At 42.5% G+C, this 23,647-nt stretch overlaps 1 protein-coding gene across 1 annotated transcript; it reads right to left on the bottom strand.

The window, feature by feature from the left end:
* Nucleotides 1-723: 723 nt before the first annotated feature.
* pcsk1 (proprotein convertase subtilisin/kexin type 1) lies at nt 724-14,610 on the bottom strand. The gene is made up of 14 exons (XM_044122821.1): nt 14,151-14,610; nt 12,916-13,020; nt 12,697-12,819; nt 8,696-8,842; nt 7,867-7,943; nt 7,409-7,497; nt 6,900-7,072; nt 5,863-6,075; nt 5,552-5,652; nt 5,225-5,458; nt 4,214-4,371; nt 3,986-4,119; nt 3,719-3,880; nt 724-2,823 (listed from the first exon to the last, which is right to left on the bottom strand). The coding sequence occupies exons 1-14, from the start codon at nt 14,337-14,339 to the stop codon at nt 2,410-2,412; spliced, it is 2,319 nt and encodes a 772-aa protein (XP_043978756.1). The 5' UTR covers nt 14,340-14,610; the 3' UTR covers nt 724-2,409.
* Nucleotides 14,611-23,647: the final 9,037 nt, after the last annotated feature.

Below are 23,647 nucleotides of genomic sequence, written 5' to 3'. Positions count from 1 at the left end.
GCCGTTGTGTGGTTGTTTTTATGGCAGGAGGAAATGGTGCGCTGTACATGTGAGCTGTGTGGGAACAAGGCTGCCGTTCAAACCCGACTCAGTTACAGCGGCTCTGTCAGGAAAAACGGGACAAAATTCAAGGAAATCATTTTGAAAAACTGGTGGAAGGAGACCAAAAATGATTGACTCAAAAATAATGAAAATAAAATAAAAACAGGGAATTGCCACAATCACAAATAATCATAACACATCAATAGGAAGTCAGTACCTTTTTAGAATAAACAGACAAACAACTATGGCATCACCTGAATTCATGGCAGGAAAAAGTAATTATGTTGAGCAAAATAAGTGTGCAGTTGAGGTGCTGGGGCAAAGCCCGGCCCATACATGTAGCCCATAATCCTCATGGTGGTGGTCACAGGTTCAATTCCTGGCCAGGTGACATTTGCCTTCTGTCGTCTCCCTCTTTCCTGTCTAACTACTTTCAAATAAAGGCCACTAGAACCAACAAAACCTTTAAAAAAAATAAGCGTGCAGCTGGAAATTTTATAGCTGAAAAAGAGAAATAATTGGAAGGGTTTTTGAAAATATAGCAAAAACTCATATTTTCTGTATTTATTGACATTTTCACTCAATAAAGGTGCTTAGTGTGGTCACGAGTAATAATGTCCCTAAAAAAAAAAAAAAAAAAAACCTCACCGCATCCCGACAAAATCACCTCAGACTCAAGGCGTCGCTTTGCAGTTTATTCGATAAATTTCAGACTTTTCTTTTCTATACATCCATACAGAAATGGCAACATAACGTTAATTTTGTGTAAACGACGTTTGACTGAAAAATCTGTCAACAGAAGTGGTTAAGAAAGCAGCACGGGCTGCTCTGAAGGAAAGGTAAGTTGGAGCAGGAAAAGCTTTTATCCAAACGGGTCACTTTGCTGAGGCGGCGACCCGAGGCAGAGAGCAGAGACTCCCCACGACGGCTTCCGGAAGGATTCATGTCACAAACACTAAGGACTAAACCCAGCAAAACTGATCGACATTAAACGGAGATTAAATGTGCACAGTAATCATAGCAGAAATTAAGGCGTTCAACATGAATGTGCTTTGATGCTGCAGGATTCAGCCCCTATTCTACAGAGGTTTGGGCCAGGTGAAGTTTTTACTTCTTCTTTTTTTTTTTTCCGCTGGAAAACAAATTATTATTATTATTTTTTTTTTCCTTTTGCGAAGCTTTTCGACAGCAACATTTTTGGCAGTGTTTGTAGTTATACGTATTTATAACCATACAGACCTTGCAGCCACGAACTGTGTGACCGGAACCACAAAGAAATACATTTTTAAAAGGTTCTGATGTCTTATTAAACTTATTTCACAGGTTTAAATCATCTATAGAAAAATAATTTCTTTAATGCAGCATTGCCCTCATAAAAATAAATAAATAAACTGCTGGGGTATTTGCTTAGCTTTTTGTGACTTTTAAATTCTCTTTATTATGTATTTTTCAAATTTGTTTATCCTTGTTGATTTGCAAGTTAAAACATTTTTTTATTTGCTTACTTATTTAGCAAATAATTTCTCATAAGACTTGCAAGTATATAGAAAATAAAGCTATTATTGTGTTGCTTTGTTGACACCCTGAGAACTGATTAAAAGCCAACATTTTCAAAATATTTTAAAGACATTATCAATTTAGTATTTTTAATTAGTTTCTGGAATTTTTCAGATTTATCTAACTTTATAGAATAACCTTTTACTCAGAGGTAAAGAAAAAAGTTATTACAGTAGCTCAGAGCATCAGGAATAACTACATATAGATGGGATTTGCTTAAAAGGGCTTTCAAACCATATTACAATCATTGTTTCCGGATGACAATATAGAAATAGATACTACTGCAAAACATATATTGTAACGGTGGCATGCTTAAGCAGGCAGGAACGAGAAGAGAGCCAAGGCCACCGAAACCTCCTACATCCCTTTGTGTTCTGGTTAAATGCATTCAGATGCCCCACATGAGGATATACTTTACAGCACACAGGCTCCAAACAAGTCCATGTTGGAAATAAAGAGTTTACCGCTCTAAAGGACTGAATGAAAGAACGGATCTACAGACAGTTATGGATTAGAAGTAGATAATCAGAAATGCAGCATTTTGGGTATTTCTCATCTCAAGAGGTTTTGACATCCGGCTGCCTCTTTCTTTCATCTCTTTGTCTTGTTCCTCCGCTCCCAACCCAACCTCTCCTCTCCTCTCCTCTCCTCTCCTCTCCTCTCCTCTCCTCTCCTCTCCTCTCCTCTCCTCTCCTCTCCTCTCCTCTCCTCTCCTCTCCTCTCCTCTCCTCTCCTCTCCTCTCCTCTCCTCTCCTCTCCTCTCCTCTCCTCTCCTCTCCTCCCCCCCTGCGTCTTGCGCCTCCCTGGCCTCTACTCGTCGTCCAGCATTTCAAACAGGGCCTGCAGCAGCCGGTCGTTTCTGTGCTTGTACGGCTTGATGTTGTAGAAGCCGTCGCTGTAGTCACTGTAGAGGCTGTCCCCCGGGCCGCTAAACTTGTTGATCAAGTCCAGAGCCTGGTACAGCTTTTGAGCTGGGAGTTTCGTAGGAAGAGGGAGAAAACCCCGGCTTTGCTGCTGCTGCTGCTTCCTTCGGGCAGAGAGGGGCCTCGCTGTGGCCCGGGGAAGCTGCGACGTGGTGGCCTGTTGTTTGAAAGCCGTCTGAAGGAGACGTAGCAGGGCCAGGGGTGGGGAGCCGCTTGAGGGGCTTTTGGGCTCCTTCTCTGAGACTGAAGGAGAAGCTTCTGCAGGCCCGGTTTTCTGACGGGGGCGGAGCTGCGTGAGGTCCTGTGTCGCCAACAAGACACAAAGAAGACACGGCATTTGGTCATGACGCAGATTGTCAGAAAAAAAACAAAAAAAACCAAACAGACATAATCCTCAGAATGTGCGTGCGGATTGCGTTGTGTTTCATTTGGCTTTAGCAGGTCTGATGTAAGACAAAAATTTGTCTCATCTTTAAGGATTGGGCAGAGAAGCCGAGAAATGAGTCTTAATCTGAGACGGCACCAGGACCAGCAGGCGAGTTGGTCTGCAGCCGAGTTTTGCAGCCGAGTTTTGCATCTTATCTTTCTCGGAGATCTTTCAGCCTTTAAAAATACCCGTGCTGCCATTTGTCAGGTTACACAAACCGAAAACCTGTTTGTATAAATATATAAATAGACATTACTTACATAAATGTAATATCTCTACAAATTTCTGTCATTGGTGTCGCAGTTGGGTATTTCTGTGTGAAATTTTGAAGCTATTTTAATACAATTTGGAAAAAAGCTACAACAGGAAAAAAGTGAAGGAGGTGAACATTTTCCAGAAGCTCTTTAAAACCTATGAGAGTAGCAATTCTAAGAGTACAGCATGAGCCACAATTCACCAGTTTAGTTAAGGTACTTTTATGTGTTAAAATGGTGCAGTCTTTATTCTGACCTAAATCTAAGGAGGGATCTTGGAAATGAATGTTTTACAGGCAGCTCCTCTCCAGCAAGTCTAACTGTGGCTGAATTTGCAAAGAGGATTGGGGGTAAAAAAAACCAAAAAACCTTTCTGCACATCTGAAGGCGGCAAAGACGTATTACTAAAGACCTAAAGCTGTAATTGCAGCAAAAAGTAGTTCCACTCAAATCCCAATGGAAACGCCTTGAAGTTTTTGGCTGTATGACGACGTCAGAGAACGTTCAAGGCTCACCTCCATCATGTCATCCATGTGCTCCACCCCACGCCGGTCATTCTGAACGGCGTTGTAAGGAATGTAGACTCGAGGTTTCTTCATGTGTTCCGGCTTCTCCGATGTTCCGTGGAGAATCAGCTTCCAGTTCAAGATCCGCCCCTTGTTCTCCATTCGCCCCGACTGCGTAAAAGAATAAGAGGGCTTAACAAGCAATAGGAGACACTCAATAAGTCTACAAAACAAGCAACGTTCTGTACTGATTTGTAAAATGAGAAAACCCCTCACAGTATCTGTGATCTTCAATGTCCAAGTGCCAGCAGGGTTTTCTCCCCAGGTGTGTACCGACATAAAATCCCAGTTTTTGAAGCCGCTGGATGACGTGTCTCTCTCTCTCTCTGCCAGAAGTACAGTGGTTGTACCTGAGGCAACACCCAAAGGAACCAGCTGTTTACAACTACATCTGGGTTTATTGTTTGCCACACATCCTTGTGTTCATGTGTGCACATCTCTGACCTGCGGGGGAGGTAAGCGTGATGTGCAGGTCTCCTCTCCGGGTGTATTCGATGCTGGCCTCCACCTGCACGTGCTCCAGGGAGCGGATGGCGTTCTCCTGGCCCTCGCAGGCTTTGGTTGGAATCTCTATGGTGATCTCTCCCGCCGCCTTCAGCTCCCTGCGGAACGCATTGAATTAGCTGCGGCTGCGACGCCAAACAAAATCCTTTGCGACAAACCCGAGGACGTCACACGGCTCCTGACTCAGGACATTTCTATTACTAAAGCAGGACAGTTATTAAAAGCATGCGTTACTATGTTTAAATTTGGAGGAGCAACAATCATCTTTTAACGGGCTTGTTTAGAACGGTAATCTTGTATACATATATTTTTTTATTTTCCTATTTTTCACCTAAATATTAAATTATAATAAATTTCTTTCAATTGGTGACTGTATTACATTAAAAGTGATACACTAGAAAGTTTTTTTTTTTTTTTTTTTGCTATCTCAGACTTAACCGACTCTATCCAACACTTTCACAGACCTACTCATCATCCTCTTGATCTAGCTTAGCTCCACACTAGTCAGGCTCCCCACGCTGGTCAAGACTTGACACCTTGGTCAGTGAGTTTACCGTCCTAGTTGCACTCGTTACATGCTGCCATGTTACGTGTTTAGCGGCAGTCCCTAGTGCACACAATATGCGTCTGCAGATTTAGCAGCATTTGGTTATTCATTTGCGAAAAGCAACTAATCCCAATCTCTCCCAGATATGAATGAAAGGATTTATGTGTTTGAGCTGGCATGGAGCCAGAGGGGCCGTCCAGACTGCCAAACAGAGCAGAGGAAATGGAGAGGCAAATCTTTCGGATTAAACTGGGGCAACACAAGGTAATCAGAACATGTGTGTCGGGGATACTGAGACTGCTAATCCACCATAAATGAAGAATCAACAAAACTTTTTTTTTTTTTTACTCTAGCGGCAAAATGCAGCAAAATGTATTATCTCTGCCTCGAAATGTTCTCTGTACCTCGGCTGAAAAGAGTCGTCTCTGACGATGCACTGCTTCTTCTCCGGCATGTGTTTCCACACGGCTGGGTCTGCGAGGTCAACCAGTGCTTTGGCATTGAGAAGCCCGAATCCGAAGCGGCTGTTCACCATCAGCCCCGCTCCGTTCCTCTTCCAGCCCGGGTTATTGGCCAACGGATCGAACTCCGAGGTCCACACCACAATGTGCTGCAGGTCTCTCCACGTGAGATCCGGACTGAGGCAGCAAAACACGAGCAGACCAGTGAGCATGTAGTGAAACGTCCAAAGCAAAGCTTTGATTTGCTAAGTGACTCGCAGAGTCTCATACTTTTGTTCCAGGGCGAGGGCAAAAATCCCAGCAGCCAGCGGGGCGGAAGCCGAGGTTCCAGTGTGAGTCTGAGTGCAGTCGTTGTGAAGATCGGCGCTGGTCTGAAGGCATAAACAACAACAAAGAAGGCTCGATGAAAAAAGTCTTGAGGTAGATAAGATAAGATAAGATAAGATAAGATAAGATAAGATAAGATTTATTTGTCATCGTCATCAACAGATTACAACGAGATTGAGACCGTGCTTGACTCGAGTTAAAGTGCAGGTTATAGATGAGCTCTCTCTCCCCTCCCTCTATCTCTCTGTACTTACAATCCTCTGGTCGGTGTAGTCTCCGCTGCTGTACGCCGTAGCCAGAGTGGAGGAGCACTTCTCGGCGTACCACGGGGACAGGCCCTGCTGGGAGGCGCTGCTGATTGAGATGGTGTAGATGCTGTCTGTGTAGCCGTCGCAGTCACAGTTATCGCCCTGGCGACCTCCATTACCCGATGCCCAGACGAAGATGGAGCCTTTCCCATTGCGACCCTACACAAGACGAAACAGAGAGCGAAAGGAGAATCCTGGGTTGTCTGAATCGGATAATCTCCTGCTGGTTAGAATCTAAATCTGATCCTAAACTATGTTTAAAATGCATTAAAACAGTTATTTTATAGGAAAGATTAAAAAAGGGGACAGCTTAGGATGTAGTTTGATGTTTCTAAGAGTTTGATTAGCATCAGTGCAATGTTAACGTTTTTGTCATTAAAATCTTCAGCAGCTCACTGCATTGTCTCTATCCTGATCCACTTGACTCTCACTGCTGCTGCAAATGATTGCTCCTGTTAGCAGACCCCACCAGCTAAATATACCGTAGTCTGCAGAAGTATTCAGACTCCCTGAATTTGTAACCGTTTTGACATGTAACATCGACAAATGTCAGAGTGATTTGGGGAACAGCGAATTCTGAAGCAAAGATTTTAAAAAAATAAAAAAAAGTGTAACATGCATTTGTATTCATTACCCCTCAGTCAATTCTAGACCAAAACTTTGGTACAGTAACAGCTAAAAGTATGGATGTAGCAATGTCAAAAGATGTCAGACGGTTTGAGGGTGCATGTATGCTTTACAAAATATATATATACATCCATCCATCCATTTTCTATACACCCTTCATCCCTAATGGGGTCGGGAGGGTTGCTGGTGCCTATCCCCAGCTAACGTTCCGGGCGAGAGGCGGGTTACACCTTGGACAGGTCGCCAGTCTGTCGCAGTGTATATATATATATATATATATATATATATATATATATATATATATATATATATATATATATACACACAAAGCGGTATCTGTGTTATGTTTTCTATACCTGCTGAATACCGTATTCAAATGCTTTTTGGGCCAGGCGGCCAGGACCCTCCACGGTCTTGCCGTCGTCGTTGGGCCCCCAGCTGGCGCTGTAGATGTCCACATGGTTGGGGTTGAATCCAATGGAGCTCGCCTCGATGGCGTCCGTCACAATCCCATCCAGCATGCGAATTCCTGAGGGTGAAAATAAACCCCTGGAAATATTAAAGTTCAACACACGTTTTTGGCCACATCATCTGAGGTTCTCCGGAGAAGTAAGATTTTGACATGAAAGCAGCCATGTGGTATGGAGGAAAAGGTTTGGATGATCAGGGTCAAGTTGAGAGTTCAGAGGAAGTGTCAAAGGTGAGACAAGATCTAAAATACTCGAGTTACATCTTTCATTTCAAAACCAAACAGTGCAGCTTATAAAAACAAACCAACAAAAGATAAGACAAAACACACAGAGTGTTATGAGGTGGTAAGGCTGAGTGGATATGCTCACATTTAGCTCAAATCAAAAGCTCTCACCTCCAACCTTGGAGTTGTACGCCACTCCGACGCCACATTTGTTGTTGTCAGCCTGCATTGCAATTTCCCCTGCACACCTAGTGCCATGTCTAAAAGGAAAAGAGTAAACCACAAATATCTTAATTTGCTCTAAGAAAGGTTTAGTTTTTACCAAATAAACAAATAGCTAAAATAAGCATATCTTCTGTAAATAGTCTCTTTGTGGAAGATTTACCCAAATAAATAAATACATTTTTAAAAAATCATAACAAATTTGACTTGTATAGCACATTTTAGCAACATGGCAGTTCAAAGAGCTTCTCATCGTAAAACCACAAACATCCAAAATTGAAATAAATGAGTAAAAATGAGTGAAGCAATGAAGATATAAATACATACAATAGAATTGTTTAACCCATCTGAACTCAGTCTGAGACACTAAAAAGTTGAGATTGGTTAAAAGTATAATCTGGACGTACTTGTTTTCATTGGTGGAGTCGTATCTGGGGAAAGGATCTGGATCGTTGTCGTTGAAATCGTAGCTGGCTGCCGGATCCTTTAAAAAAAAAACATAAAAGGGAGCAGGGTGAATTTTTTCATACACAGACGAATCTGATGCAGAATATAATAATTCTGTAATTGTTTTCGACAGACAACTTTGTCATGAATTGACAGGCTGCCTGGTCTTCCTCAACCTGCTTTTATTTCCTGTTTGTCAATCTTATAAAACAATGAAATAAAGAGTTTCACTGTCATCCTGTTGCCTCTGGTTCACAGTAAACAGCTTCCATATCCAACAAAATCAGATGCCTGTGATTGTCATTTTACTGATTATAAATTATGCAAATGAATGCTGACAATTTGCCCCGATTATTACGAATAAACATTCTGCCTGATTGATCTCTTGATTAATAAGCATTAGCCTAATCACATTAGTCCTCATGTTCGCTCTCTGCTTTCCTTTCCTTTTCTTTGCTGTGTGCACAGCTCTTGAAAGCGCTGCTTTCATACTGTATCATGCTGTTGATTGGAATTTCTTTTTGTGTGAAATAAATAATAAAAAGAGTCAGAGAGGCCCTGCAGATGCAAAAAAAAAACAAAAAAAAAACAACAACCAAAAAACAAAGAAATGCATTTTAAAACTCAGCGGTTCCGAATTCAGAAAGCCCAGAGGCCCCTGAGCTGACAGGCATCAGCACGCTCGTCACTGCCCCTGCAAAACGCCTCACGAGGTGTCGCCGTAGCGCGTCGCCATGGCAACGGCAGGCCCAGACGACGGAGGCTGTCTCCATGGAAACGGTGTCTTACGTAGTTGGCATAGATGTCTGTGTGGTTCCACTCGAGTCCGTCGTCGAGGACGGTGATGACCACTCCCTTTCCCGTGATGCCCTTCTGCCAGACGGGGATCACGTGCAGGTCCAGCTTCGGCAGCGAGGACGACGACCGCGTGTCTTGCTGGATGCGGAGGAGAGAAAAAGGAAAACTTTAATCAATTATTATAATAATAAAAACACAAACCCCTTCTTATCTCTTTCTGACCGCTTCACCTGAACAAGGCTTTTCAAGAATTATCATAACGGGTTCTGCTGAACTTCTCCTCCCTTTGCCCCGCTGAGTCCGCTGACCTTTACAGACATTAATCGCTGGGCTGTCAGCCTTTCTTCTTTGTAGGAGTTTGAATCCACTCCTGCTGCTGCCCACCCACTCACAGGGAGAGTGTGACTGGAAGGTCAAAATAATTGAGCCTTTTGTGTCTTTCAATACAACACCTTCACGCTCAAGACTCACACTGGTGCACATGGACATGGGCGCGGGGGTCCCGGGAGTAGCTCAGCTCACACTGAGTGATTCCATGAACATAATTAGAGAGAGACGAGGATGACTGAACGATTGCCTTTCCCTTTTCCCGCTTTGAGAACTTTTGTGGTTCGGAGCTGGAAGACGCTCAGACTAAAAACGGAGCTCTGCACGTTGTGCGTTACACTGCAGAACACCTCGCCAGATATGAGTCATCCCTGCGATGCATTGGCCTCTGCTTTGATTCCCTGCTTCCCCTCCTCCTCTCACCGATCGCAGCTCTTTCACTCAGGACAAGAATCCGTCCCAGCTGTGGACGGTTTGCTTTAAAACAGACGGTATGACGTAAACAACAAATGCCCAAAGAGACGCACTGTTAACACAGACCGACAACCTCGCAGCCGTGCATGAGGGAGGAATTTCAGGCCACATGTATGAGTCACCCCCTAATTAGGCTCATGCAGTCACCCACTCATAATAGATAAAGACACTTCATCTCTCACTCCCTGCTGCAGCTCTCCACCTCTGATCGCATCGCAGAGCTCCACCCTAACTCCAGTATCAGCATCCATCGGGTTCGCCAGTATCGCTGTCACTGCGGTCTTTTATGACCTCTCAGTCTTTGTGTTATCTAATCACTTTCCTTCGTTATCCTTCCTTTGCCGGCTCTGTAAGGAAACGCCACAATGTTAAAAACAGAGGGATGCCTCCGCTCGGTTGTTCAATCTGCTGCCGGGTATTTTTGGGGTATTTTGCATCCAGTTGTAACCCGGTCCTCCCGGTGACACAGACATGCGGGAGATGCGGAAATACAAAAAGCGGCGCTTTGAGGCCGATCCCATTAGTGTCATCATCCCTCATCGGCAAAGCTGATTCATCTCAATTTGCTTTCCCGGTCGCGGCAAGCATGACTCATGTTCTGTTAGTGCAGGTGCAAAAAAGAGTCGAGGCACAGAGAACGGATCTGTCTTTCAGACCTCCACACATCTAACAATAATAATAATTTTACAAAAAAGTCAGATTTGTGGAAAGAATTGATGACGTTTAAGCCCCAAAAATGGCTAAAATAAGGATTTTCTCTCTCCGGTAACTGATTGGTCTCACCTGATTGACCCGTTAATCCGGGTCATGTGAGGTGATCCCGTCAATAACAGAGCACATCTGTTCCCTGTAGCTTAACAGCTGATGGTGAACATGCTCCTCCTCTGCCTCTGTTTGCCACTTTATTCCCAGAAAAGTAGCTCAGAGAATATCATTAAATCGAGGTTGGAAATTAATAACTTGAAGTTTTCTTTTTTGGAAAATGCAAGGCATTTTACTGCTTTGAAATGATTTGTTTTCAATATTTTTTTTTCATCAGATAGACTTGGCACAATAACAATCTTATACTGGATGATAAACTGTCCCAGTAATTACTGTGGTAAATGATAATATTGCTGTTTCGAGGTGATTTTCAAGTGGTATATCGATAATGGCATAATAACGCCCTCTCACAGACCGATAAACTTTCATTTTGTAAAGAAGACTCAACACTGGGACAGGAAGATGTCTTCAGTATCCAAAACAAAACGTAGTAACCAAAAACAATAAATGACACGAGAAAAAAACAAAAAAAAAACAAAACAAAACCATAAATAAAATGGATTTGGTTGTAACTGCAATCAAAACTGTCCTTCAAAACAATATGAACCATTAGGATGGAAATTATCAAGCTCATTTGAATTGATCCTGCAATTAATTGATTAATGTCTTATTGTGATTAACCGAGGTTTAGATCAGTTTAGTCCTCGAGTTGTTGAAAGCCACTGACTTTTCATGCAACTTTGAAATGCATCCCTGCTCTAACACACTCCAGTCAAATGGATGAAAAGCCTCCTGAGTAAGTGATCAAGTTTAGCGGATGCCTTGCATCGAGTCATGTGTGTTATTCAGGTACCTTAGACTGCGGCTGAACACCATTGGTTAAGAACAGAGAACGTTCATCTGATGGAATGGCCCAGTCAAAGTCCAGATCTACGTACATCCAATCGAAAATAAGACCTGAAAGCTGAAGTTCACAGTCACTTCTTCCAGCCACGCTAAGTTTCAAGAGGTGAACACAAATGCATGCTCCCCTTTTCAAATGTTTGTATGTAAATGTTTTAAAACGCCAAGTGGGCTGCACAGTGGCGCAGTTTGTAGAGCTGTTGCCTTGCAGCAAGAAGGTCCTGGGTTCGATTCCCGGCCCGGGGTCTTTCTGCATGGAGTTTGCATGTTCTCCCTGTGCATGGTGGGTTCTCTCCGGGTTCTCCGGGTTCCTCCCACAGTCCAAAAACATGACTGTCAGGTTAATTGGTTTCTCTAAATTCTCCCTAGGTGTGAGTGTGTGTGTGTTGTTTGTCTTGTATGTCTTTGTGCTGCCCTGTGACAGACTGGCGACCTGTCCAGGGTGAACCCGCCTCTCGCCCGGGACGCAGCTGGAGATAGGCACCAGCAACCCTCCCGACCCCATTTAGGGAAGAAGGGTGTAAAGAAAATGGATGGATGAATGGATAGAAAACGCCAAGTGTGAACTTTGCAACTAAAACTACGAAGCTGGGATTTTGCGCGTTAGATCAACGTGAAACAGAGCAGCACTTTGAAGCAGGAGGAAAAAGGATGATTTTCAAGACAAATGACTGACAATAACGTGTGCAAAGTTTTTGCATTTATGCCTAATTTTACTGTTGACCCCTAATGAAATACAATAGAAAACAACTAGCTGTCATAAAAGAAGTCATTCAAGCTCATGGGCGAAAAGGAAACTTTTTACAAGGTGAGAATATATGAGAAAGGAGTCTCTGATTGCAATCTTTCCTCTAACTACATGCCCTGGGACAGTCACAACGTCCCGTCGTGGTTTAAATTAGGATTTAATGCGTTGTGCTCTGGCCTACCCCATCCGACTGGATTACAGTCTCTCCAAACCCTCTCATCTCCACAAGGGACCGTGTGACCAATTAAGCAAATAGCTCTCTTGGCCCGCGCTGCCTGATAGAATGCTTATTTTTTGCCCCTCCATATTGCAATCTAATGTCCGCGTGTGTACATATGCAGCACATTCACTGTTTATTTTCTCCACCGCAACACTTGGATTAATCCAGCTGATGCTTTACGTGTGAAAAATGCAGAGGTGCTCCCATTAATCTCTACTTTAAAGGCTACGGGACAAAGGATCCGTCCAGCTCTCACTGGGCTTTCAAATGCACGCGGGTCTCTGAGGAGAGCAGGCAATCTGCAGGAGAACAGACCCAAAGTCGTATGACCAGGAAGTAAATCAAAATCAAAACACTTTTCCGCTCGAACCACAATCACAAATGTGCAACATCCACACACCGAGGCGCAGCTGAGCAAGAGGAAGCCGGGGTTGAGCCCCCGACTTTCAGACCGGAAGTCAAAGGTATCCGCTTTAAGTCATCTCTGGCATAAAACTGATAAACCTGAACATGTTCAAATGGGTTTTTTGGAAGCCTTGAAAACAAATTGCAACTCACCAGGTACCACTGCTCGTTCCACATGGGGTCGTCAAAAAGCTTGTCCACTGAGCATTCCCTGCATTCCCTCAGGGCCGCCCGCTTGCTTCTTCGCTTCTCGTACTGCTGCTCTGCCCACAACACCTGAGCCGACAAACGAAGAGGTTTGATTTCGCCGGTCTCTGGAGACGAGAGAGAGCCTTCATCGTCTCAGAACGACCCCGAGACTTAAAAACCCACCCGGTCATCCTCCGAGAGCTGCCTGGTGATGTGGTCGGCGCCGCGTCTCATCCTGCGAGGGTGGCTGTTATGTTTGAACAAAAAGAGGTTTTCCAGGGCCCCAATCTGCACAGAGCGTCAGATGTTGGACAGATAAGCACACTGCTCAACTGGAAGTAATATAAAATCAAACATTTGATGACGCACTCTTATTTCTTACCTCTTTATTTCAACTAATTATATATAATATTACATGGTTGTAGATCAGTTTGTAACAGAATAAGCAGTGGCTACTTTACAGGTTTTTATTTATTTTATTTTATTTATTTTTTTCTTCAAGTGAAGATAAAAATAATCCACAAAGATCAGACAAGCATCCTCAGGGAGTCTAAAGCTTGCATCGACCAAACTCTTGACACATAAAGGCTCAGACCAATTTTAATCTTAACACAAATCGCTTGAAATATAAAATCCTTGGAAAATAAACTCTCTGCAAATAACTTGAAAGACTGCTGAAGGACGCCAGTTGATGCCCAGCGCAACGAGCTCCAAAGAGTTCAGACCTTTCCTTACTTCTTTCCTCTTTTCTGCTAAGCTAAAATTTCTCTGCTAAAGAAACACATTCCAAAGCATGATGCTGCCACTACCATGTCTGAAAGCTGGTCTAGTCTGACTACCTTCTTCTACACCTCTGCTGTGTCTCTACATGACTTGTGGCAAACGGGGAAAGTGTAGCCACAAATCAAAATCACCGAGGGAACGTCAGCAGGTTTAAAACGGTTTTGTCATGTTTAGAGTAAGTGGAGTGATGGACATTCAAAATGTGTAGCTACCCCGTGGAGGACAGGAGCCGTACAGATACATAAAGTAACAACTATTACAATATACTATGCTGTTCTCCTCCACTGTGCCCTTTTATCTTAAAATAATAATAACACAGCGTTCTGAGTCTCGTAGCCTGTTTTTAGGTGAAATAGTACAATTCAGAAATCTTTGACTGGTCCATTTGATTAGCTTGATTAAGATACAAAAAAATAAAATAAAATAAAATAAAATAAAATAAAAAGAGAGAGAGAGACGTTTCATTTAAAAATAAAACCCTACTTTTCTTGTTCTGGCTCTGCCTACGTTAAACTACTCCCACGTAAGACATACATTTTTCATTAAATTTATGTCTTACGTAATAATAATAATATCATTATTATTATTGTTATTTAAAGCTGGTGCTTCAGGGCGTTGGTGCGTGTGTCGCCTACCTGTCGGACCAGCTGGTAGTTCAGCTCCTTGGCGATGGCCTCGGCTTCGGACAGCCCGCCGGGGATCTCCACAGCCCACTCGTTCAGGTACTGCCTGTCCGCGTAAGACAGCGCCTGGGAGCGGGAGAGCGCGGAGCAGAGGACGGCGAAAACACAGCACATCACCGCTGGACGGCATCTCACTTCCATGTCAGAGGGAAATCAACAAGATGAGAAAAAATATATTTATAGATAATCTCCGCACACACAAAAAAACTGAAATAAAAAAAGCCCTGCGAGATGTAAACGTTGCGTAGTTCTAATGATTACATAAACGGACGAGTCAGTCATTAAATTCAGGGTGTTCCTAATGAAACCCACTGTCTGAGATGGAAGGAACCAGCTTGTTGTGGGAGAGGAAATACTGCTGAAAGGTAGGGCTTGGTGTCAGTGCGCGTCTGTGGTCGTGATGTTGGCAGGAGGGGGGAGCTTACACGTCAAATTACTGGTACTCTGACGTCAGTCTGGCGTCCACCTCCGTTTAGATTGGGCGCTAGTTCCTGAAGGAGAACGTCTGAACGGGAGGACTAAAAATATCACACGAGTGTTTATCCCATGAAGAAAGAACAACAAAAAACAAAAAACAAAAAACAACAACAACAACAACAACAATACAGCCACATCCAACAAAGATCCCATCTGATTACATGTTTTTTTAAATGTTCTTCATCGTCATCATGAAGGCGGATGCGCTGCAGCATCTGCCTCACGTGCATTTTCGTCCGCGCGTGGCCGTCATGTTATAATCAAGAGTCGTTCACGAGTGTCTGAGCTTCCCCCCCCCTCCTGTCCGCACCGAACAAGCGGATTGAGCTTCAAGGAACTCTGTGAGGCAGATTCTGCCGTCTGTCTGTCCGCAGGCTGCGGTCGCTTCAGCACCCCGGACAGCTCCTCCTTCCCGCCATGAAACCCAGCCGAACAATGACAGGGGGGCTCTCAGGGGCCCAATTTTGAAATAAAACAGCAGTGGAACATGCATACCGTGCATGATATAGCTTGCTATACTTCTATGATTTAGATGCAGCGCGTTACATTAGTCCACTCTTGAGTTTGTAGATTTCTGCACATGAATCAAATCTACTTAATGAAATAGAGATTGATAATCACAAATACTGTTCCAGAACTTAAGACGTTTTCACGCTTTATGCAACTGCGAGCTTCCATAGATTCAATTGTGATTTTCATTTTATTTCTTATGGTGGTGCAACACAAAGTAGTGAACACCTGTTGATTAATGACAACAATGCATCGTTTTTATTTGCTTCTTTTGTTCAAGTAAAAATGTTTGGTTTGCATTTGTGGTCATTATTTGGCACACAGACCTAGAATTTAGTCTCTTTTTGGAAAGTAAATCAAGCTCAAACACTGACTATTAGATGACAATAAGATTAGATTTTTTATTTGAAAGGTTTATATTTATTTTGTGTTAGCCTACCACACAAACTATCAAAAAATATAGTAAAGTTTGACTAAAATGCCAATGTGAAGTCACAATATGCCACAAATGGGTGTGAATGTTTTTATGAGGCGTTCTATGTAGCAAATATGTCTCCCACTCATGCAGTTTACTATTTCCTCACTACAAGATCACTTCAGAGGCGACATGATCAGGATCATAAATATGTTTTTATGGATATTGTTTTATAGAGAGTTGTGGAAAATTTAACACAGGAAAGACCCATGACTAACACAAAACACACACACACACACACGCACACACACGCACACACCCTCTCACACACACACACACACACACACACACACACCCACACACAGTGAGTTTTGTTTGCTAATATCAGAGAGGAAACATAAGAGCCAACTTAAGTGCAGTGATGAAATCGTGGTAATAAATGACTTCTGGTGGTGAGGTCTGTAATCTGAGCTGCCCATCCAGGGATGTTTGCTATGAGAAGAATGGAGAACAAAACAGCAAAAACAAACAAAAAAAACTTTTGTGACTTAAATAGAACACAACCAAGCCATATGAACATATTTAAATGAAAACATTGCTGATGAAACCCCCTGCAAAACAAAGAATAAAGCACAGGCAGCCTTTAAAGATAGATGCCGTTAATTATTGCACTCCTAGCCGTCGCTACAAACCACTTTATTCTCTGAGGCCACACAAGGCGCCATACGAAGTGAAGGCAAGCATTCCCAGCCAGAGGAAGTGAGAATCAAACACAAAGAAGTGGACAGAAAAAGGAACGAGCAGGTTAATAGCCTGGTCGCTGTCCAGAAAATGTTGCTCTTTCGAACCCAGACCTTTTCTCAATTAGCTTCACGGTCTTTATTGGGGGTCTTTTACTCAGGAACAAGATCTGATTTAAGCCCTGTCATCGTAGCTCTGCCTAAATATCTACAATCGTCCTGCTACAAAATAAATATATGTTTTTAGCAATCCAACTGTTCTTCTCTTTTGTTACTTTGTCTTGAACTCTGTTTGCCCATCACCTCTGATCAGATTCCTTGTCCCTCCTGAAGAATAACATCTCCACAGCAGGATACAGTCACCAACCACCACTTTTCTCCATCGATAATCTGTTCATGGTGCTGATGGTGCTCATATCATGCCACACATAGCAAGTAGGCTAACAGTTTGGTCTTATCTTTCCTGGCACCTATTTTTACTTTTGCAGTGGAGCAAAAATGTTCTTTTTTGTTTCAATTTTTCTGACCTGAGCACCTTGTTCCAACAGATTTTTTTTTTTTTTTAAATCACGTGATAAAATTATGCAGAATCCTAAAAAAAACTTGGCGGTTGCAAGTTTCAGGAGGATGGAAACTTATGCGAGCCGAAATGCCGTTTTTCTGTGTTATATCACGATCTTAAAAGTTTCATACCAATTTTAGCGAACGAAAAATGATGCAGATAGCCGGATTAATGATATAAATAACCCTGGGTTGCAAAAGAAAAAATCTTTTGGAAGTTGTCTTGTGTTTTTTCCAACTGAATTAGGACTATTTTGCACTGCTGAATCCAAGAATGACATCCATTTTGGTCAATCGGGTCAAGTTTTTATTCTAATTTGATTGAGAGAAATCCGATCTTCTGACTAAATTGATGACATTTTTGTGACATAATCAGTTAATATTTGTCATTAAAAAAGTTTTAGGAGAAAAAAAATTGTTTTCCAACAGAGTGTATTAATTAAAAGTTACAAACTTGGATTTCTGTAGCTTGAATAATAAACACTGATAAGGAGAAGTAAATGTAAATTGAACATTTTGTCTTGTTTGTTCTAATTTCTCTGTCTCTTTTCGGTCCTGATGGAGTCTCTCCTCCTCCTGCTCTTCACTCACTGATCCAGATTCTCAGCAAACCGATCCAGATGTGAAAACAAGTCGTCCATTTTGATGCTCATGTTGCATACATAGTTCAGAAAGTTGACCTGATTGAGCAAAACCAATGAGATGTTTGGATTCAGAACATCAAAATAAACCTAAAACAGCTGAGAAACCCCAGACAATTTTTTAGCTGTTAACCAGTGTAATAAGTCTATTGAACAGCTTTTTCTTTTCATAAAAGGGCATTATGATGCAGTATTCCCTCTCATTTAGCTACCTCGTCAAATTTCAGTTATTCAATCAATCAATCAATCAAATTTTATTTGTATAGCACATTTCAGCAGCAAGGCATTTCAAAGTGCTTTACATCAAATCAAACACAAAAACACAATGCAATATAGAATCAACAATCAAAACACAACATCAAGTCAGATTCCGTCAATAAACTTGTAATTGATTATGTTTCGAATACAACTCTAAACAAGTGGGTTTTTAGTTGAGATTTAAAGGAAGTCAGTGTTTCAGCTGTTTTACAGTTTTCTGGAAGTTTGTTCCAGATTTTTGGTGCATAGATGCTGAATGCTGCTTCTCCTCGTTTGGTTCTGGTTCTGGGGATGCAGAGCAGAACCAGAACCAGAAGACCTGAGAGGTCTGGAAGGTTGATACAACAGCAGCAGATCTTTAATGTATTGTGGTGCTAAACCATTCAGTGATTTATAAACTAACAACAGTATTTTAAAGTCTATTCTTTGAGCTACAGGGAGCCAGTGGAGGGACTTTAAAACTGGTGTTATGTGCTCTATCTTCCTGGTTTTAGTGAGAATACAAGCAGCAGCATTCTGGATCAGCTGCAGCTGTTTGATTGATTTGTTGGACAGACCTGTGAAGACGCTGTTACAATAATCAATACGACTGAAGATAAACACATGGATGAGTTTCTCTAGATCTGGCTGAGACATTAGTCCTTTAATCCTGGAAATGTTCTTCAGGTGATAGAAGGCCGACTTTGTAACCCTCTTTATGTGGCTTTGAATGTTCAGGTCAGAGTCCATCACTACTCCCAGGTATTCGTGGAAACAATAATGCCATGCTCAGGTTGCTTACTGATAGAAATGGTGTGTCAGCAGTTTTAAATAAGTGCAAGGATCCGGAGACCACGGCTTGATTGGATGGACGGCTGTGTTTGCTCACCCTCCTTGAAACTACAGAGGCCTCAACAGTCACACAGCACAGCAAAGGAACAACATCAACCCGTAACAACGGAGCACAACACTAGTGCTGCTGCTGTAGTAAAGGACACTCCAGTTTTCATTTTAATGAGGTGTGGCTTCTCTATAGAGCGAGTTGTTAGTCATTACCTTTGGTCGTCTGGTCGTGTACAAACAGGTTCGCAGTGCATCGGCTGTATAATCCATCTTTACCTAGCAACAACTGTTTGCTCTCACGCAGACTCTCAGTCATGCACACAGAAACACAGAAAAAAACACGGGGTCAGTTTATGTCAGGAGAAGCGGATTGTGTTACAGATCAGTGAATCTTTGTTTATACTGATTCCCTGAATTCAGTGTCCTTACATCTAAACTGTGCCTGAGCAAGTCAGCAGAGAGGGGTGAGATCATTCTTCCTTCACACACACACACACACACACACACACGCACGCACGCACACACACACACACGCACACACACACACACACACACACACACACACACACACACACACATTTGCGTGGCTATCTTTGTGGGGACTTTCCATTGACTTCATTTCTACAGCCTAAACCTTATCCTAATCCTGACCAAAACTCAATTACACCTTAGTCCTAAATCTGACCCCCGACCCACAAAACAGCATTTCCTCTTGTGGGGACCAGGCTTCGGTCCCCACAAGGAGCAGTGGGTCCCCATATTGTAGTATGTGTCAGGAAAATGGTCGCAACAAGGTACTGCAAACAAACGCACACACACACATCTCTCACATCAGGCAACTCCAGAGGTCGAGCTGTGCGTCTCAAGCTAATTATTTTTCCAGGTGCACTGAATCGCCTCGCAATAGGGAGCTTTTAGTCGCAGGGTGACGCAGGTGAAGACGTGGAAGAAGGAGAGCTGACTCAGCGCATGTTAACTCAAATGAAATCAATTAGGTGCGGTGAATTGATCATTCCTGCATCCCTGCTCGTCTCCTGCATCGTTAGCTGTCGCCGTATTCGACATGACGTAAATGCAACTCAAATCGTTTTCTTAGATTATTTTATTTTAACATTATGTAAGACGCCTTCGTAACATAGAGAACAGTCGTGTTGTGCACAAGGAAATTAATACACAGAGTAGCCACACTTTTCAGATTCATATTGTGTAACAAGTGTGTTCCTTTATCGCACAAAATCTCAAGTTAATCATAAATGAGTGCTTGAGCGATGTATGTTTCAACTGTGTTTCAAATGACAAAAGCAGTAAATGACGAGGGACTGGGGATTGAGAGAGTTGGAATAAATGCCAATGTTTGGTTGACTTTATTAAACATTGCCTATGCACGTAAAAAGAAATAAACAAATTTGTGGTCTATCAGCAACTTGAAGCAGCTAACACACTGCATCGTTCAACCGTAAGCATACAATTAAAACTGGAATCAAACACAAAGGTTCAGGATCTGCTCCAGTCGTTTGTATGATGAAAGTTTTCAGGCAGCCTTCCACAAATGTCATCTGATATCACCTCACGGTGTAAAATGTCATTCTGGGGTCAGATAGATCTGTTTCGTATTGGCAATCACGCATCGAGGATTGATCTGGGGACGGGCGGAGGTCTGAACGCTTATCGGGCGGTAAGACTTTTTGAATTCACTCTGAACTGTGTGTTTTTGGACAGCATCAGCTGCTGCCCTTTTTGTCTGTCTGTCGCCTGCCCAGCTGTCTTTGTTTTATGTCCCAGACTTACGTTGCGTCCCTTACAGCGCCATCTACCTGGTCTTCAATGGTCGTGGGTGGTTTTTAGTTTTGTTAAACTATGTGTGACAGTGACTGGCTGGTCTCCTCCGACCTCTGACCTGACAATAACGTTTTAAATATTATAAAACTGTAGGATTAACCTCGGATGTTAAAGCTCCTACTGAACTGTTCCTTGAGGCTATCAACACGTAGGGCTGATAAAACTGTGAATCATTTGCAGTCCTTCCAAAAATAAGCAATACAGGACATTCTGTTAAAGCTTGTGGCATTATTGCTACATGTGAAACTTTTTTTTGTGTGCACTCCTTAGAGGTCCAGGTCAGCCAACCGTACGGTGTTTTGTTCAAGACTTCCAGGCCGTGAATTCAATTCAAACTCAAGTGTATAGATCCGAATACTGTTTTGTCCTACAATCTCTAAGGCTGCACTGAAAAACAGTTTAGACTCTCTCGCCCTGTGTGATGGCGCTGCACCGTTTCAGTATGTTGATGAAATCCTCATCTGCAGCCACGCTGCTGCTCAGTGCACAAAAGACATTGAAACATTTACAGGCTTTTGGATACAAAGTTAGTTGGTCAAATTTGCAATTTGTGCAGGAAAGTGTTACATTTTTAGGACTTTTTATCACTACTGATGGATACTTTGTCCTCACAGCGTGTTTTCTGGGGTTCAAAATATTCCCGAGCCCACCAATAAGAAACAACTGTTGCCGTCATATTGCAGAAATTTAATTCCCATTTTCTCTGAGGAGCTCTAATCATTTAAACGAACACTTGGGGGAACTGCACATCTGCTGAGCTCATTATACAAACTACTTCTTAGTGCAACGCTGGTAAAAAAATGCCAGTAAAAAACGCTGTTGAAGGGTTAATACAGGAACGATGTGATGACTTCCTGAAGGCGGAGTTTCAGAAGAGCAGGAGTTTTTAATAGAGGCCCAATCTCAAGCCGTAAAAGTACTAAGTCAAATTTATTTTAAGCATTTTCATAACAACTGAACTGGATCGTGCCATGAAATAGAAGATCCATAATACTGCCCCTTTAAATACTATCATGCAGTGAGTTCAGTGGTTAGCATTGATGTCTCACAGCTAAATGAATCTGGACTCAAATCTCATCTGGCAATTGATGACCTTTTTGTTTATTACAGCAAATGATGAGCTAAAATTCAGCTTCCTAGAAAAGAGAGACTGCACAAGACCAAGACATTTAATAAATAAGTGTCACAATGTATGTATAAGTATGGATTAGAAAATCATGGAGACGATGAGAGTCACTGACACCCTCTACAGGAAGGGTAGGATATGGTTATTTATGAATGACAGTGTTTAATAAAAGGCGTCAAAGCCACAGGAACAACTACAGTTGTAGAATGAAGTTTAGGCGGAGATTCACAAGGTGAGGACTGCGGCGGGAGTCAGAGTTTCATCCATCCATCCATTTTCTTTACACCCTTCTTCCCTAAATGGGGTCAGGAGGGTTGCTGGTGTCTATCTCCAGCTGCGTCCCGGGCGAGAGGCGGGTTTCACCCTGGACAGGTCGCCAGTCTGTCGCAGGGCAACACAAAGACATACAAGACAAACAACCATGCACACACACACACACACACACACCTAGGGAGAATTTAGAGAGACCATCAGTCATGTTTTTGGACTGTGGGAGGAAGCCGGAGAACCCGGAGAGAACCCACCATGCACAGGGAGAACATGCAAACTGCATGCAGAAAGACCCCGGACCGGGAATCGAACCCAGGACCTTCTTGCTGCAAGGCAACAGCTCTACCAACTGCGCCACTGTGCAGCCGGAGTCAGAGTTTCAAACAGAAAATGACAGACATGTCCAGGAAACGAGCTGCAACTTTCACATCTGCTCCCGAAACAGAGATGATGTTGGAAAAAGGTCTTAGATCCGTTCTTCATTCACTGCTCAGTTGTCCAAATTTTATTTTCAGGTGAAATATATGTATTTTTTTCATTTGGAAATCAACGTCCAAAAATTTAGAGGAAGAGTAAAGACCTTCTAGATGAATGAACTCTTTTACCCTCCTTTCTATGCTTCAGGAAGAAACACAAACCTAGATTTCACAAATCCACCACTTAGTCGTTAAAGCTTAATATATCCAATCAATAGATAAAAAGTAAATGTAAATAAAACAGGAACTAAACATAAATTACAAACTCCAACTAAACACTTTACATCCTTTAGTTGTTGTAAGGGGCGTGGACATTTGACTTCACGCTCCTGTTTTCCCATATTGCTGGATAGTAAACGTGGTACTTTAAGTAAAATGTAAAGTTTCCATGGTCAGTGAGTATTTAGGGAGCCATGTCATCTGCTGAGGTAGGTCAGCTTTGTCTCATCAGGTCCAAATTCAGCTGCCAGGTTAATGTGAAGCACCTCAAGCTGCCCTCTGCTGACCAGCTTTACGGAGATGCTGATTTCCTTTCCCAGCAGGAGGACCGCTCTACCAAAAGTGCTTTCATCTCCGCAGTATCACTGGGCTTGACTGGTGGATAAACTCAAAAGGAAGGTGAGAGACATCAGAGGCAACAATGAAGTTTAAAGCAAACTGAGTCAGTGAGCCTGGTACAAAATATTAATACATATGGGATAGAAAATTTTAATCAATAATCAAAACATCACAGAAATGCAAATATGACTTTACTGGTGTTTCTGCTGGAGGGCTCCACTTAAAGTTGGCACAGGCTATATAGTCTCTTTAGTGCCTCATTGAATTTTATAGCAGCCGCGCAAAAGCCAGATGCCATTTTCAGAAGCCTTGGCTCGGACAGTTCCAGTTTTGCTCAGCAGAGGGCAGCATTGTGCTATGGGAATATCTCTGATTACTGATCGGAAATAATGTCAACTGATGAGTCAACTTTTCCCTTTACTGCGTTTCTTTAGACTACCGTCTAAAGAAAGTCCAGCCAGCTAGTAAAACAATAATTTGATTCATTTTACTAAAATATGAACCGAAATACTGAGTTCAAGTAGTTTATATACTTCATTTAATCAATCATTTGAACATCCATCTATATACTGTATTTGACCAATTTTCAACCAAATATCTGACAACATTCAACCAAAAGGTCGCAATTAGCGTCACAGACATGTCTGATAAGGTATCATAAACTGAAAACAAGACTCTGCAAGCTGCAAAACTGTCATACACACACACACACCCACCCACACACACCCACACACACACACACACACACACGCACAC

This window comes from Gambusia affinis, linkage group LG07 (genome assembly GCF_019740435.1).
Source record: "Gambusia affinis linkage group LG07, SWU_Gaff_1.0, whole genome shotgun sequence".
In the NCBI taxonomy this organism is placed as follows: domain Eukaryota; kingdom Metazoa; phylum Chordata; class Actinopteri; order Cyprinodontiformes; family Poeciliidae; genus Gambusia; species Gambusia affinis.
Note: the sequence above shows the minus strand (reverse complement) of the source record. Positions and strands in the feature narration are given on the sequence as shown.